The sequence below is a fragment of the Zingiber officinale genome, chromosome 4A, assembly GCF_018446385.1.
Source record: "Zingiber officinale cultivar Zhangliang chromosome 4A, Zo_v1.1, whole genome shotgun sequence".
Lineage (NCBI taxonomy): Eukaryota > Viridiplantae > Streptophyta > Magnoliopsida > Zingiberales > Zingiberaceae > Zingiber > Zingiber officinale.
In genome coordinates, this window is record NC_055992.1 from 2,700,882 (window position 1) to 2,716,569 (window position 15,688).

Consider the following 15,688-nt stretch of genomic DNA (forward strand, 5'->3'; position numbering starts at 1 on the left):
ACTAAATATATCCTTAAGGTTTTGGTTTCCAATAGACTCCTCGACCTTATATTTATATTAACTTATTTTCAATCATCCAAGCACACCCATATAGTTTGTACATTTTCTTAAGATGGAGACCATAACAAAGACCTTCATGAATGGAGAACTTGCAATTGAGGATGCATACAAAGTCATCTTCTTACAATTGGATCCTTCGCATTGGAAAAAAATATATATTACATCGTATAACATGCAGCTGAGAGATACATGCATATAAATGCGCTAAAACATGCAAAGCAATCAATCTTGGGGCCTACCATTGACTAGAAATTTGTGCCCCACAAATAGCCATCCTATTCGATATCTTTTACTGCATCCTGCAACAAACGATGGAAAAAAAAATTCAATTTCCTATCATCCAAAGGACAAAGAGGAAATGAAGAATAAACGTCTCAAAAACGAATATAGTTGGCATAGTTCGTCCGAGGTATTTCTATTGTATCAGCATCAAGATGCACAGGAACGATCTAACTAATAAGGTGACGTTTGATTTACTCTTAAAAATCGAAATAAGAATGAGTATCATAGTATTATGAAATAGAAATGATATGAGCTTGGGTATCATTCTTAAAAATAATGTTTGGTTAGTGTAATATTTTCAATCGGAATGAACCTAAATTTTCTTTTTAACCTTTAGAGGAAAATAAGAGAAAAAATTAGATGGAAGAGAAAGTTGAATGTGAGAAAAATATGATGAGAGAGAATGATGAAAGAGAAAGTGTGATGAGAGAAAAAGTATGATGGAAAAAAAATGAAAAGAGTGAAAGTGTGGTGAGAAAAAATGAGTAAAGATTGAGGAGAGAAAATATGAGGAGAGAGAAAATATGATGGGAAAAAAATGAAAACAGTGAAAGTGGTGAGAAAAAATGAGTAGAGATTGAGGAGAGAGAAACTATGATGAGAGAGAAAATATGCTGAGAGAAAAAGCGTGATGAGAAAAATGAAGAGAGGAAAAGTGTGATGAGAGAAAATGAGGAGAGAGAGTGTGATGGGAGAGAATGAAGAGAGGGAAAGCCTGATGCGAGAAAATGAGGAAAGAGAGTATGGTAGGAGAGATTGAGGAGAGAGAAAGTGTGATGAAAAAAATGAGGAGAAAATGTGTAATGGAAGAAAAAGTGTAATGAAAGAGAAAGTGTGATGGAAGATAATGAAGAGAGAGAAAATAAGGAGAGAGAGTGTGTGTGATGGGAGAGAATACAGGGAGAAAATGATAGAGAATGTGTGATGAGAGAGAATGAGGAGAGAGAAAATATGTTGAGAGGAAGTATGATAAAAGAATGAGGAAAGAAAAAGTATGATGAGAGAGAATAAGGAGAGAGAAATTAAAATGAAAGAAAAATTGAACAAAAATATTAGGGTGACGTTTGGTTATATGATGAGAATGACTATGAGTATGAGTTTGATAGGAAGGTGGAATGAGAATGAGAATGAAACCCACCTAGTTATATGAGTTTGGTTGATTCTCATAAATTTGAAAATCATTTCCAAATTATCATTCCCAAACCCACAATTCAAACACTATCTTTTATTATCATTCAATTCCTTCATTCCCAAACCCACCAACCATACACCCCCTAAGAGTATGTTTATCCAAAACTTAATTTTCATTTCCATTCCTATCAAAATCCAAGGGAAGATGTGAGTTTCATCAATACCCAAGTTTTGGGATTTCATTCCAAAATTTTAATTTCATTCCCATCAATCAAACACAAAGTTTGGGAATGAATCCATTCCCTCATTCCCAAACCCGTAAACCAAACGCGAAGAGTCGATACTGATCTCAAAGTAAATTTTAGGAGTATTTGTTAGTCGAAAAAAAAAATGTTAATAGATCATATAAAATACGAAAGTTTGGGCTAGAAGCTCCTCTGCTCTTAACAATCAGTAATCCGTGTCCAAGAAGCATAGTCTCCTGATGTAGCCACATGGTCTCCTTTTGGCATAGCCACTGGCACAACAAGCCCACCTTTGTATTGACACTTTCTCAATCTCTGTCATATTGCAACCTGGGGCCATCAATATTCAGAATCTCTTTCACCAATATCTTGCTGGAACTTTCATATTGCTATCCTATTGATCTCTCCAGTGCGTTGAAGCTGTTAACTATCACTCTGCAAATGGTCACAAAAGGCCACTTCTTTATTCACTCGACTTCACATTTTCATTCATCGAACCTACTCACAAACCATGTGTCAAATACAGCCCAAATTTTCACTTGATTGATGATCCAAAACAAGATTAACACTAGGAACCAGTTGTGTAGAAGATGTTGGTGGAATTTGTGAGATAAGCTTGACTATAGCAATAGCTATGATAAGGAGACTGCAGCTCACATGTTCTTTCAGTGTCTTGGCCTACGCCGATTGGGTGGAAATGCTCTCCTGCCACTGTTTGAGCTGGAGGACCTTTTCAATTAATGCCCGGCGTGAAGAGGTGGGCTCTATCTTTTCAACATTAATGAATTTCAAATATTTTTGGTCAGGATTAAGTATTCATAGTTTGAAAAGCTGTAAGGAAGAACATCTGGGGGCTAAACCACACTCAGTAGGAGTTGCTACGTAAAATGTCTTCACCACCAGGCTTTATGCTCTTGGTTGCTTCCTATGATTCCTACAGGACAGTCAATGTTTGGATTTTATCAATTATAATCCTTCCCTCTTTAGTGTTAGAGTTGAGCTGGATTTTCACTGAGTTGTCTTGTTGTATCACTATCCATTTACCATTCTTTTTTATACATAATTGGGGGAACCTGTCAATCCTTTTATCATTTTTGAAAAAAAAAAAACAAGTGATCTTTTGTTTAGAAGATTTCGTTTTGTTGTATTTTGTGTTTTTCTGTTAATCTTGCTATTGGAATGCATCTACATTTAAACATAAATGATTTTGATGCAATTTTCAAATGGGTTCATACTAGGTGATAGAACAATGCAAACATAACTTCAAATCCTGAAGGGAGTGGAAGTGCTATATTTTCACTTTAGTTATTTTCTTCCAATCCTTTAATTTGCATATTTGCAGGAGGAATGCAACTCCAAATATAAATGCATGTTCAATCACACTTAGAGCCTACTATCTTCGAAAATTAGAAGCAAAGAAAAGAACCAAGTAATGCGCATACCTCGAAAAGATTGCTTGAAGTTATCAAAAGATTAAGTAATAAATAATAAGGTATGCAGTAGACGGTTGTTACCTTTGCAAGACGAGTAACATAAGCTGCAGCAATGGCTGTGAATAGCAGCCCTAAGCCAAGAGTCAGTAACTGACCATTCCCTCCTGGTAACCCCACATCTGACTCCTCTTGCTGTAATAACAAGAAATAATTAAGCTAAGTTCTTTGAAAGCGTATTATAATGATGACAAAGTCCACGCAGAAATCAACAGTATTTATCCTGAAGTAAAAAATGCCAAGAAAGTAAAATTTCAAGGCGGTGACGATGGATATGGCTAAATGTAATTGTTATGAAACTTTGCACCATAAATAAGAGCCCTTGACCAAGTATTCTTATTTTAATTGAAGTGAATATAGCCAAGAAAGAGGTTGTCTCAAGGTTTGCGTACTTCCAAGTTCCTCAGCAAAACTAGGCCCTCCTGTTCCATATGCAAACCATTCGCACTTTCCAGGTAAGGTATCACTATAGCTATGAAGTAACCAAGCTAGCTTCTTTATTAATGGATGTTAATGCTTGTGTCTTTATTTATGAGTCCTGGAGATAGACTCCTAATTCCTCAGTACCTCATGCGACTATAATCATCCAGAAAGAGAAGAGAAAGGTAATGTTAAGGTGGCAATCTTGACTTGCAATCATATCGCCGCCAAGATCACAATGCTCTATTGTGTTTCTAGAAAAAATTCTTTGTGCAATTCAACTTTCAACATGTCATGGCTAGAGGTTACAGCATTGCTTAGAAGGGATACCCTATGAAAAAACTTGGAGAAGCAAGCATACAGTAGGGGGAAAAATGATGAACAAAGAAAAGCATAGTATGCAAAAATATATGATCATATGAAACATGCACATCAAAGAAGTTCTAGCTGCAAAACTTCATAACTCAGAGAAACTCACAATTACAGCTCGCCCAAATGCACCTGCACTAACATAAGCCCATGTCCCTGGAAGCATTCCCAACCAGCTGCAAACCAGAAAGTTAATCATTAAAAGCTAAAAACATAAGCTTCAGAGAGTTCACATATTTGCTACGAAGGTAATGCCAGAATACGGTCTCCCAGAATAGAGCAGAAGACAATGCAAATACCTTTTAAAAAAAGCAGTGGTCTACCACTGGTAGTCTCTAACTGATATTGAGAAACATTCAGAACATTGAAGTTTATTTAAACATATCCCAATCAACAAGCTTAATTATGATGATTTTTTTTGCCTAGTTAGCCAGATTTTGCATAATAGACTAATAATAAATGTAATCATGCATGGGGCAAATCTAAACTTGTAACTAATTCTTCAATAGGTACCCCCTGCTGATAAATACAATTTAACAAAGAAAATATGAACAAATATACAAAGAAGCATCTAAGTGAATAGAGATGGAGTTTCAATCTAGTAGCTATACATCAAACTATTCAATAATTCAGTAAAGAATTAGAAAATAACAAGTTATGAAATCAACAGAAGCCTCTCAAGTAGAATGACCAATGCAGAGCTCTAGGACAAAGACAAGCAGCCACATTAATCTGCTACTTTGAACTATATCATGTGGGCTCTAGGATAACAACTGTCTAACAAGTGAAAAATCACCAGTAAAATAAGAAATAACAATTATTGGACCATTCTTTCCAAATGCTTTCCATATTCATTTTTGATGGTCTTTTCCACCATATTAAATATGCCATCAATTGTCACTCATTAAGAACAATTATCATGAAACTGCATCCAGAGTAAAAGAAAAACATAGCAAAAGGCAGAAAATGCAAGTGTACATTACAAAAGGATGCAAAATAACACAACTAACCTTCCTAGAACATAAGGCACAAAATTCACTGATGTCAAGCCATATAGATAGTTTCCCAAAGAAAATGGGAGCAAAGGACTCAATCGAAGGAGTGTAACAACTCTAAAGCCATTTTCTCCAATTGCCTTATCAATTGCCAAAAATTTCTTATTTCCCTCAACCAATTTGAGAATCCGTTCCCTTGCAAAATACCTAGCAATAAGAAAAGCTACCGAAGCAGCAATCTAGAAAATCAAACAATTGAAGTAAGAACTTGCAGCTAATGTCAGAAGTTAGCTTGAACCAAAAGGTTGACGCAAACAACTTACCGTCCCACTAATCGATACAATGATGGTTCCAGTCACACTACCAAACAGAAGTCCTGCTGACATGGTTAAGGGAATTGCTGGAATTGCCAAAATCTACAATAAAAACATCCAGAGTTGTGAGCATAAGATGTCAAAATTTAAGTGAGATTGATGTAGGTAAATGTTAGCAACATAACATATGCATCTTTACACCTACAAGTAAAGTCTTGCATATAATTTGGTCCCACAATCACGTATGTTGCATAATCACAACCTAATTAGCTTATCAAGGCTCATCCTCACAAAAAAAAACAAGAGTTAAAAAGGGAAAATAACAAAGGATCAAATTCTGCTCTCTGCTCCTAAATTTTCTAACAGTTCTAAATTGACATAATGGTGAAACAGGGAGACAATCAAATAAGTGTCTAATTAGTTTAACTTATATTAAAGGTAGCAACAGTTTCGTTTTTAAATGGTAGTTTTATTTTTATAATTTTCAAACTAGTCCAACACTTCCAATGATGTTGATAGACATGGAATGTCATGAGATTGTTACAGTCAATGCAAATCCAATATAGGGGTTTCTATTGTCCATTAGTAGTAATGTTTTGCAAGAACTAACCAGCATTAATTCTTACCTCGAGTCCAGAATAAACAAGCACAAATAAAGCGTATCCAGCGGGCCCATAACCTAAAGCATAAACGAGTAGTTAGCTTCAAACACTACAAAAAAACAAATTTTGAACAGTTAATTCACTAGAAGTAACAAATAATGCAACAAAAATCAAAGAAAAAAAAAATGTAAAATCAGCATTCATTTTCGTATTCTCAAGTTAGTAGTTATGACCATATATCTGATTATATAAGTCGCGACAAGGTCCTAAAAAACAATGATAATGTTGTTTTGTTGGATAATTCTCTAAATATATCTTGACACTGAAAGAGACAAGAGTTGCAAGCTCCATGACAGCTGCGCACAATGAATTGCCTTTTGGAGATAGGAAGAGGAGGATTCTATACAAAACATAGCATTGCGTAATAAATTTCAACATTTCAACTTTTCAATGTCCGGTGAACTCGATTGAGACAGGAAAATTAACAAGAAATAAAAAAACTCAAATTTCACAGAACCACATGGACCAACCGATCCCCCCCAAATCCAACAAACAAACAAAATCCAATTTTTCCAAAGGGCAAAGGACCTCACCGTCAATGAAACCGGAGAACTGAGTCAAAAAAGCATTAATCTGCTCCCTGTACACGTACCCAACAGTCCCGAACCCTCCGACGACCCCTACCAAAAGAATCCCCGCAAGGATCGTCCCCTTCAGAGCGGAATCCCCGCCGAGCTCCCCCTCGTCGTCCTCCTCCTCCTTGCGGCCTCCATCGCCCCTTCCCTTTCGGTCTTCGAACCTTATATTCCGGGGGACGTTGGTGGCCTTACGAAGAGTGGCCTTCTTGGACTCCCTGAGGGAGGAGAGCGGACGGAAGATAGTGATGCGCCGCCTACTGACGGTGGAGAAGGAAAAGGAGAAGGAGGAGGCGGAAGGAAAGGGAGATGCGAGGAGGGGCGAGGAGAGGCAAGTCCTCGTCGATTGCATTGTTTAGATGCTGAGGACTGCCATGGAGCGGAGACGAAGCGACGACGGATGTGCCGGCTTCAATATTCTTCAGTCCTCCTTTTATCCTCTTTTTATTTTTATATATTTATTTATTTATTTATTTGGCAGATAAGAGATGGTCCTTGAACTGGAGAACGAGATTTCTCCACGTGTCAAGTCCTCCAATTGAAGAAAATAACTTTAATTTTCTTATTGTGGTGAAAATAAGTTTTGAAAAAGAAAAAATAAGAAAAAGAAAAACACTCTCTCGAAGATGCGGATCTTGAATTAATAATATTCTTTCTCCTAAGAATTGGGAGATGATCAGGATTTTCCAGGAGAAATATATATAGCCGGAAAAAGAAAGGGGAACAAACTAGAAGGAACTTCTGGATCTGTTTTGTCAAGTGAAACGAAGCTGACAAGGATTGTGTTTAATTCTTTGTTGGGTCCATGGTCCGTCGTGTCCTGAGATTTATATTATCATACGTTTATAATCTATGTATCTGTATGGATCTTCCTTCATATTCGTGAGATTATTACTAGGAGGACCGCTAAGATAATTGACCTATCTTTTTTTTCTTTAAATGTAGATGATGTTTCACTGAACCATAAGACTGCATTTGGTAGGGGTGATAGGATTAAAATTCAGTTATTAGGATAGGATTAGGGGTAGGATTATTAATCACTCCTCATGCCTAGGGATTGTGAATCTCACTCTTAGTCAATCCTAATCCTATCCCTAATCAATCCTACCAAACGGCATATTAACAACTTTTTAAAAATATAATCCTAATTTTATCACCCCTACCAAACGCAGCCTAAGTATATGTGTGTCTTGAGTAATAGGGAAAGGAGATGTTTGCCTGACTGCATGCCTTTGTATTAGCTATTTACTGATAAGTTGGTTGATGTGGGTCAGATGTTGATATCAGTGGTCGCTAGCATGGTTGAGGTGTCTTAATTAGGGGTGAAATTCAATACTTAATATTTCAAGTAATAATATTTCCTTAGAAAAATGGTTAAGTGAATAGATTAAGTCGTAGGTTTTATAAATATATGATGAAAAGTACAGCGAGGGCTTCTAAATATATAATATTATTATTTGAGTTTTTGCTCGTGTAATCCTTTCTCAAGAAGTTGATACTGATTGATGAGATAAGAGAGTATAAAATTAATATAAATAAAAATGGGGCTGCAAAATATGCAATAAGTGGTCGTGCCGGAGTGGTTATCGGGCATGACTAGAAATCACGTGGGCTCTGCCCGCGCAGGTTCGAATCCTGCCGACCACGTTTTTCAAAACCAGTAATCCCGATTCACATATGCAACTTTTTATAATAAAATTCATTTTTATAAAATGGTGGAAATATTCATCCACCGCATGTCAACATTTGCCCCCAGGACGTAGCGCAGACGGTGGACGCATAATATTTCTGGCGTAATGGCCTATGTACCTGCATGAATCTCCCTCCATATCCGTGGGGCCCTAAGGGGACCGCTAAAATAACGGATCTACCTTTTTTTTTGTAAAGGAAAAAAACCACAATCCAATATTGTTTTAATTTATTAATTGTTGTAAAAAAATCCTGAAAATCCTGATCCTTCCTGAATTTCATCCCATTTTCGACCCGAAAATATTTCGATCCGATATTTTTCCGACACAAAGGTTCAAGATTTTTCCCGTCCCAATCACTCTCGGGAAAGGGATCGGGAAATTTTTTTTCTCTCGACGAGAATCCCGTCCCGACTCAATTATATTATAATATCATTTTTATATTAAAAATTTAATTTAATATTATTAAAGTACAGCGATGGCTTCTAAATATATAATATTATTATTTAAAAAAAATATCAGCGGGAGTTTTTGCTCGTGTTAATCCTTTCTGAAGAAGTTGCTAGATAAGAGAGTATAAATTTAATATAAATGTAAATGGGGCTGCAATACAAACAATAAGTGGTCGTGCCGGAGTGGTTATCGGGCATGACTAGAAATCACGTGGGCTCTGCCCGCGCAGGTTCGAATCCTGCCGACCACGTTTAGGTAATAATCGACACGATTTTAACTTTTCTTTTTTTTTTCAATTTATTGATATTCTTTAAAGAGTTTCTTTTGTATGTGTGTTAGCTTAGCATTATTTTATACATTTCAGCACAAATAGGATATAACGTATCGCGAGTAATCCCGATTCACATATGCAACTTTTTATAATTAAATTCATTTTTATGAAATGGTGGAAATATTCATCCACCTCATGTCAACATTTGTAAAGGAAAAAAACCACAATCCAATATTGATCCGATTTATTAGTTGGATAATCCATTTCAAATAGTGAAAAAGGTATTCGTAATTTTGATCGATTTAAAAATGCCCACTTTTAGTCTTGCAACTTGCAAGGAGAATTCAAGCTTGGTCGAAGTGTTTTGTTGGGGAAAGAATAGAATTAATAAATAGAATCATTATTAAATACACTACATGAAGGATGACACAAACAACACGCACTTGGAATATCCATAGTACACTTGTTTCATTCTCCCACCAAATCACAAACAGCAAAATTAATTAATAGGCATCAACTGTCACATCAAAATTAGTCAATCACAAAGAAACATGTTCGCAACATTCTATTTGGACATCAAGGCCCGGGTTCAGTTAACACACAAAAACAATGCACAGAATTACATGGTAACCTGATAAAATAACCATTGTTCTTCCTGCCATATTATATACAACACTCACCTCCCCAAACAAGAGAAGATAAACTACAATGAATGTAATGGTCAGCATGCAAGAGGGGGGAAACAATTTGCCATAAGCATTGAATCAGGGGCGGGCGCGGGCGCTTATAGTTAGTCTTCTAATTGTTGTCAGTCACGAAAAACATATACATCCCTTTCACTAGAATCAGTGCTGCAACTTCCAGAACTATTACCATCATGGTTGCGCAAGGATAGATCCCTGACATGAGCTGCCAGACCTGAGCTGTCCATGGTTTGGTCGTTGAAGAAGCTCTCCCTCTCTTTGTGTTGAGATGGAGGTGGTGGTAAATTGGTAGTTGAATGATGTTTGGTTCCTAAATCAATTGAATGGCTGCTTGGCGGGCACGGTTTAACATCAGGATCAGATGATTCAATGCATAGTGGTCTGATGATTGGTCGGCTCATCTTTTCCTTGGGAATAGATCTGAAAACGTGTACTGAGTCATCTGAACTATCCTCGGCGCAAGCTTTTCCTTTTGTTATTCTGTAGTTTCAGGAAAATAATATAACTGAACAAATATGTGAAGCACGAGGAAAACAAGAAGACCATCTTGGTTCAAGATTGTCAGGACAATATATAAACTGTATGTGTTAACTGTTAACTAATATTGACTAAGATGATTTGACCAATTAAGCTCTAACATACTGGAAGACCATCTATAAAAACTTGGGAGTTATTTGGTGTCCAGGCAATTCGACGAATTACCAAAGAATCCGAATTGGGGACGGACCTGTCAAATGGCCCAACTCAAATTGGGACGGACAATTCAACAACAGACTTCTCAAATGACCCACTTTGCCTTCTGAATCTTTTCAGCATATGGAACAAAGAAAATATGAAGCTAATTAATATTACCTTCGCCACAGGCTTTCTGCATCCTCTTCCTCCTCCCCTTCCCCATTGACATCCCAAGTTGGACTTGCTGTAGCATTAACTGAGAGAAGTCTATCATGGTGACTTAATACCTGATGTAACTGCTCATTCAACTCAATGGCCTGAGTAACCAAATTTTCATCCCTGAAGGTATCAAAAACACCAGCTTATATTTGAGGTAGCAACATGTAATTTCTTTTGCAGAGGAAACTCTAGAGCTCTATGACAAGCACTATAAATTATTACCTGGGCTCATCAGATTGTAAAAAAGGCATTCATTTTATTATTACAAAAGGAAATATATGTCAGATGATAAAATGACTGTTGGTTTAACCCTTGTATTAACCATGTATTCAGTTAAATCTTTGATGTAGGAGAACAAATTAGTAATGATGGCAATAATTCAAGATACATAAGTCTCCACTTGGTTGAGAAATTCAACTATCTCTTTAGCTTGAATCTCGTTGCATAACTCTCCACCTAGTTTTCCTCCTAATATATCTTCACTCACACCTTTTTTTTGTTCAATAAATTCAAGATATCTAAATCACATAAATGCAAAGGATTTCCTATCCATCCAAGTTAATTATTCCCTTTCATATGCAAATAACTTATGCCAATGAGAAACTTAGTAGCCTTAGCACTACGAATTATATAATTTTCTATGTCTTCTATGTATTAATATAATTAGTAGGTATTCCTTTATTCTCTCAAACTCACTGTAGTAACCATTTAGGGCCTTTATTCCTAAGTTAGCAAAAATCTTAGTCATATCTTTCTTCTTTAATCCATATTGCTCCATTGTGTTATTAATTAAATAAAATCTATTTTAGATCCAAAACACAAAACTTAATTGATTTTATAAATTTTTGTTTCATCGCTTGTTCTTCTCTTGATCACATTTTGTAAAAGTTTTATAGGACAACTCAACTACGTAATCCTTCCAGCATTAATGTTGTAGGCCACCTTTATTCTTATAAGCAGATATTAAAATAGTTGATCCAATAATTAGACATCTCAATTCTTAGCTTAAGCAACTTATAAATTGATCCTATATCTTCCTTTACCTACTTTCATTTACTTCAAGGGTCAATTTTCTATAGGGAAGGGAAATAAGGACAGGAAGAAAACAAGAAGGCAAAAAGTTTGGCAGTCAAGAATAAGATAAGGTGTTCCCTATTTGTGATTCCTTTAAAGGAAACAAAGAGGGAGGAAAGTTTACATTTTCAAAATTAATTGTTTAAAAACATAATAAAAATTTATGTTTAGATTTTTTAAAAATGTTCTTTGATGCAGATTTTGACCGGAAATAAATCTGGCACAATATTGCTTCCCCACAATGTGAGCAGAAGTAATGCATGCATGTGTTGTGGTAATAATTCCCTGGCATGTTGTTCTCGCCCCAATGAAACAGCAGTCAATAGTGCCTCTTCCATCATAGGAATCACAGCATAAAGCTTCTATACTTGATTTAGCATTACAAACACATTTATGATTCCTAAACTTACCATAATTTTCAACATCCAAAACTAAATTATAAGTAGAGCACTTCTAAAATTAAAATTTAATCGTATTTTAATTGCTTTATCGTTCTCACTATATTCTTTCCCTAGTTTTAGCAATAAAGGAAATACCCTTTGTCTTCCCAACTATGGTAAAATCTCTAAAACTAGCTATCCAACATGAAATATTGTTCACAAAGGAATAAGAAATATCTAAACAAATTAGAATAAGAGAAGCAATCAAAAGAGGGAATCATATTGTTTCACTGTGTTTTGCATTTCATAAAAAAGTTTCGAAACTATTTGTCACACACTGTGCAGAAAAAGAAAAGAAAACAGAATAGCCATGCCCAAAGAAGAAGAAAAAAGGAAAACATTAATACAAATAGATAAAAAGGATGGGAATCTTACCGTGAGGTCATCACTAGCTGCATGATTCGCTGTTTCTGAAATGAGCATTGTTCCACCAGATCCAATACAAATTCATCAGACACGCCCTGCACATACAGTATAAGTTTTTATGTGAACATTCATTTTAAATTCGGGAATGCAAAATCTTCCCTCATTTCCTATGGAGCAAGAATGATGATGTCACTCATTGTAATCTAGACTACTAATTTCTTAAATCTTAATTTAGTGGTTAAGTCATGATTGAAATGTCAAACTTCTTGAATACCAGTGATTTCATAGTAATATGCCAACTTAAATCACTTTACATGTTTAATTAAGAAAATCATACATTATATAAGAGATGCACAAGGAAAGCAAGTTAATATAAATGATACCTGTGGAAGCTTGGGATCTAGAGCATTCAACACATCACGTAGGACTTCCAAGACGCTAGAAGCTTTATGTATTGTGCTGAGAAAACAAGCAAGGAAAAGAATAAATAAGAATGAGTTTAATATTATAAGCCTTTGTTGGAAGAATAAGAACAATGGCAACTGATATTCCAAGAAAAACAGTGCCCTCATATAGGGTGAACATTTTCAAACTCAAATATAGTATGAAGTGCTTGACAGAAAAAAAAAGTGTAATCTTCATGCTGTGAAAAAGTTGATGCATCATCATTTCAAACTATATTTAAACTACATGCTTCCCCACCACGAACATCTCAGTTATTTGTGCTCAAACTTAAGATTTCCATTTGTCATTTGCAGCTTTCTACCTTTAAAGAATATCACACAAGCAATACATTGGATCCAGCACATGAGGTGCCAGTGTAGTAGAATAGATGCGGCTCTATATAAACATTGAGGTAGCATCGTGTGGAAACTTCTAAAATTGATGGAATAAAGCTTAAAACAAATTTCCAGACATTCACATTAACTCACGCACACAAAAAAAATGGTTTCTGCCTCCAACTAAAAATGACACAATAAGCCAAATTATCCAAAGCAAAATTACCAGCTCACTGTACCTAGAGTCAGGTATGGACTGAGTGGCTAGCTGGTTGTCGATATTTCTGTGCTTCTGAAATTGTGGTTCTTGAGAATGAATATTTTCTGCTTCCTTTTCTGGAAAAGGTTCTTGAGATATAGTAACATGAGGTTGGTGGGAAAATTGTACTCCAGAAGACTTGTTGAGTAAGAAAAACTAAATTTCAGTAATGCTTCATCTAAACAATCATACTGAACAAGATAGATGAATTAATCAAAATAAGTAGGCACATAAGATAAAAAAAAAAGTAATGAGACATAAAAAGGGACAAAAATATCCAACTATAGCCAGTTCTGCTGTCTGGTCCTGTAAAACACATTTTGTGGAACTTTGTCTTATTTCATCTATTGTGAGGTTGGAAAATGTAATTAAATAAATAGTTGTAGTAAATTTTGTTTTTAGCTCATACATGAGTTAAATCATGTAAAAAGTGAAGGACAAGACTGATAAGAGTGAAGATGAGCTAGATCAAGATAAATCCATCCACCTCCTCCTCCAACAGCAGCTTTTCTTACTATTTTGCTTCCCAAGTATAATTAGCAGCAGACCACTAAAATTTGAACCTTCATTCAAATTCGACATCTCACTGAGAAAGAATGTCTATCACAGAATGAAAAAATATAGAACTGATTTGGACAAAAGCACAAAATCACACTAGCATCTTTGAAAAAATCACTAGGTAAAAGAGTTAGGATTTCTAGATGTGAATCACTTGCAAATGGATAAAGTTCGAGCTTTCATTACTTACCACCAGATCATAGTATGCAGCATAGTACTGTGGGTATTTTCCAGAGGCTCCACCAAGGGCTGTTTGAGTTGCATCAAGAAGAAGAAATATTCTTTCTCGAACAGGCAAGTCCTTCTGGAACCAAATTAGTCAATAGTTATTTGTTTGTTTAAAATGACAAAATATATTATCAGCATTTGCTAGAAGATAAAATTGAGAAATAACCTTTTTCTTCACAATCTTTACTAGAATTGGCAGAAGTTCATTATCAATCACTTGTTTATGAACTTGCTCTCTGCAGTTATTCATTACCATTTCCAGCAACTGCATAGCAATCAAGTAAAATAGACATATAATCCATCTTGTGGAAGAGAAGAAAGCAAATCAATTGTCGATTTTTATAGTTTAGATGAAGTAATATTTGAAAGAAATCAACTTTCAAAAAAGAATATAAAAGGGAACTTACCATAACAGAGAAATATTGTGTATTAACATTTTTATTCTTTAACCGTTTTTTTATTGACTTGATGACATATTTCAATTGCCTGTAAAAGCAACCAATTGTCGTCATAACTACAAGAGAATGGCGCTTTGAGATTAAAAGCATAATGGACAGAGGAAACATATCCACAAAATGGAAAAACTACATGAAAAACAAATAGCTTTTACAACTTCATATTAGTATAGTTATGACAGTGAGAACCGACTTCAAGCACGTAATATAGATAGTTCTAGAAAGGCAATTGGAGAGTTATAAATGACAAGCACAATAACATAAGTAAATATGGTACTCTGGATCGTGTGTAATAAGTTCACAAATCTCAATATTCTTGGCCCAATCCATCTCTTTTAACTTCTCACTTGTTGCCAAATTTACCATATCGGCAACCATTGATGTCCTGCAAGCAATCAAATGATAAGTGGAAGTAAATACCAAATATTTTCTAAAATAAGATACGTACTCCTGAATAAGTTGAAATTTAGGAAAAGATAAAGACGTGAAATTGAGCACCAAAGGTCAGTTAAAACACAAAGATTAAAAATATGATAACAAATCTATCAGTCCCGTTTAAATAAAATTGAACATCACAAGGAACGAACGCAACTCGATCCGTCATAAGAAGATATCTTCTTCTTTCTTTCTTTTTTCTCAAACACCTAAACAACGGGAAAACAGGAAAACGAAGGTGTCTTAGGGGAGAGCCAAGGCAAGGCACAACACGGCAACAAGAACAAGGTATGCGAAGAAGATTTCAGACACGCAAAAAAAAAAACCCTCACAAACGACAACCAATTCAAGCGGGAATTAGGGTGAAGGTCGGAAAATAAAACCGCAATAACCCCCGCATTTCGCCGCTATTGCTGCTCGATCCAAGCCTCGCCCCTTACTGGTTACCGATCGCTGGCTGTGTGAATCACAGACCGGAAGAGAACCAGAGAGAGTGAACTGAGAGACGGAGGGAGGGAGGGAGGGAAAGAGAGAAGAGGGC

At 35.6% G+C, this 15,688-nt stretch overlaps 2 protein-coding genes and 2 non-coding genes across 5 annotated transcripts; 2 read left to right on the forward strand and 2 right to left on the reverse strand.

The window, feature by feature from the left end:
* Nucleotides 1–133: 133 nt before the first annotated feature.
* On the reverse strand, nucleotides 134–6,960 carry LOC121969257 (TVP38/TMEM64 family membrane protein slr0305-like). Of its 2 annotated transcripts, none has more exons than XM_042519249.1 (7): nucleotides 6,502–6,960; nucleotides 5,933–5,985; nucleotides 5,316–5,408; nucleotides 5,008–5,231; nucleotides 4,107–4,173; nucleotides 3,233–3,343; nucleotides 134–359 (listed from the first exon to the last, which is right to left on the reverse strand). In XM_042519249.1, exons 1-7 carry the CDS (start codon nucleotides 6,893–6,895, stop codon nucleotides 336–338), a joined length of 966 nt encoding a protein of 321 aa, XP_042375183.1. In that variant the 5' UTR covers nucleotides 6,896–6,960; the 3' UTR covers nucleotides 134–335. The 2 variants fall into 2 exon arrangements, with proteins under 2 accessions (XP_042375183.1, XP_042375184.1); XM_042519250.1 differs by lacking the exon at nucleotides 134–359 and adding an exon at nucleotides 1,925–2,153.
* A 1,148-nt stretch (nucleotides 6,961–8,108) lies between these two features.
* TRNAS-AGA lies at nucleotides 8,109–8,190 on the forward strand. Its single transcript has one exon. It is a non-coding gene; the product is annotated as a tRNA-Ser (tRNA).
* A 662-nt stretch (nucleotides 8,191–8,852) lies between these two features.
* TRNAS-AGA lies at nucleotides 8,853–8,934 on the forward strand. The gene has a single exon. It is a non-coding gene; the product is annotated as a tRNA-Ser (tRNA).
* Nucleotides 8,935–9,454: 520 nt separating this feature from the next.
* Nucleotides 9,455–15,688, reverse strand: LOC121969258 (TOM1-like protein 5). Its single transcript, XM_042519251.1, has 10 exons — nucleotides 15,531–15,688; nucleotides 14,990–15,097; nucleotides 14,665–14,743; nucleotides 14,424–14,522; nucleotides 14,220–14,333; nucleotides 13,452–13,609; nucleotides 12,817–12,892; nucleotides 12,443–12,528; nucleotides 10,512–10,673; nucleotides 9,455–10,139 (listed from the first exon to the last, which is right to left on the reverse strand). Exons 1-10 carry the CDS (start codon nucleotides 15,545–15,547, stop codon nucleotides 9,764–9,766), a joined length of 1,275 nt encoding a protein of 424 aa, XP_042375185.1. The 5' UTR covers nucleotides 15,548–15,688; the 3' UTR covers nucleotides 9,455–9,763.

Bases quoted from the DNA above. Each gene is read 5' to 3' on its own strand.
- LOC121969257 (XM_042519249.1), bottom strand. From the start codon at position 6,895: ATGCAATCGACGAGGACTTGCCTCTCCTCGCCCCTCCTCGCATCTCCC. The intron at 5,232-5,315 runs GTAAGTTGTTTG...TTGATTTTCTAG, and splicing joins TTGTATCGATTAGTGGGACG to ATTGCTGCTTCGGTAGCTTT. The intron at 4,174-5,007 runs GTTAGTTGTGTT...TCTGGTTTGCAG, and splicing joins GTGCCTTATGTTCTAGGAAG to CTGGTTGGGAATGCTTCCAG.
- LOC121969258 (XM_042519251.1), bottom strand. The intron at 14,523-14,664 runs GTAAGTTCCCTT...ATTGCTATGCAG, and splicing joins CACAATATTTCTCTGTTATG to TTGCTGGAAATGGTAATGAA. The intron at 10,674-12,442 runs GTAAGATTCCCA...TGATACCTTCAG, and splicing joins CAGCTAGTGATGACCTCACG to GGATGAAAATTTGGTTACTC.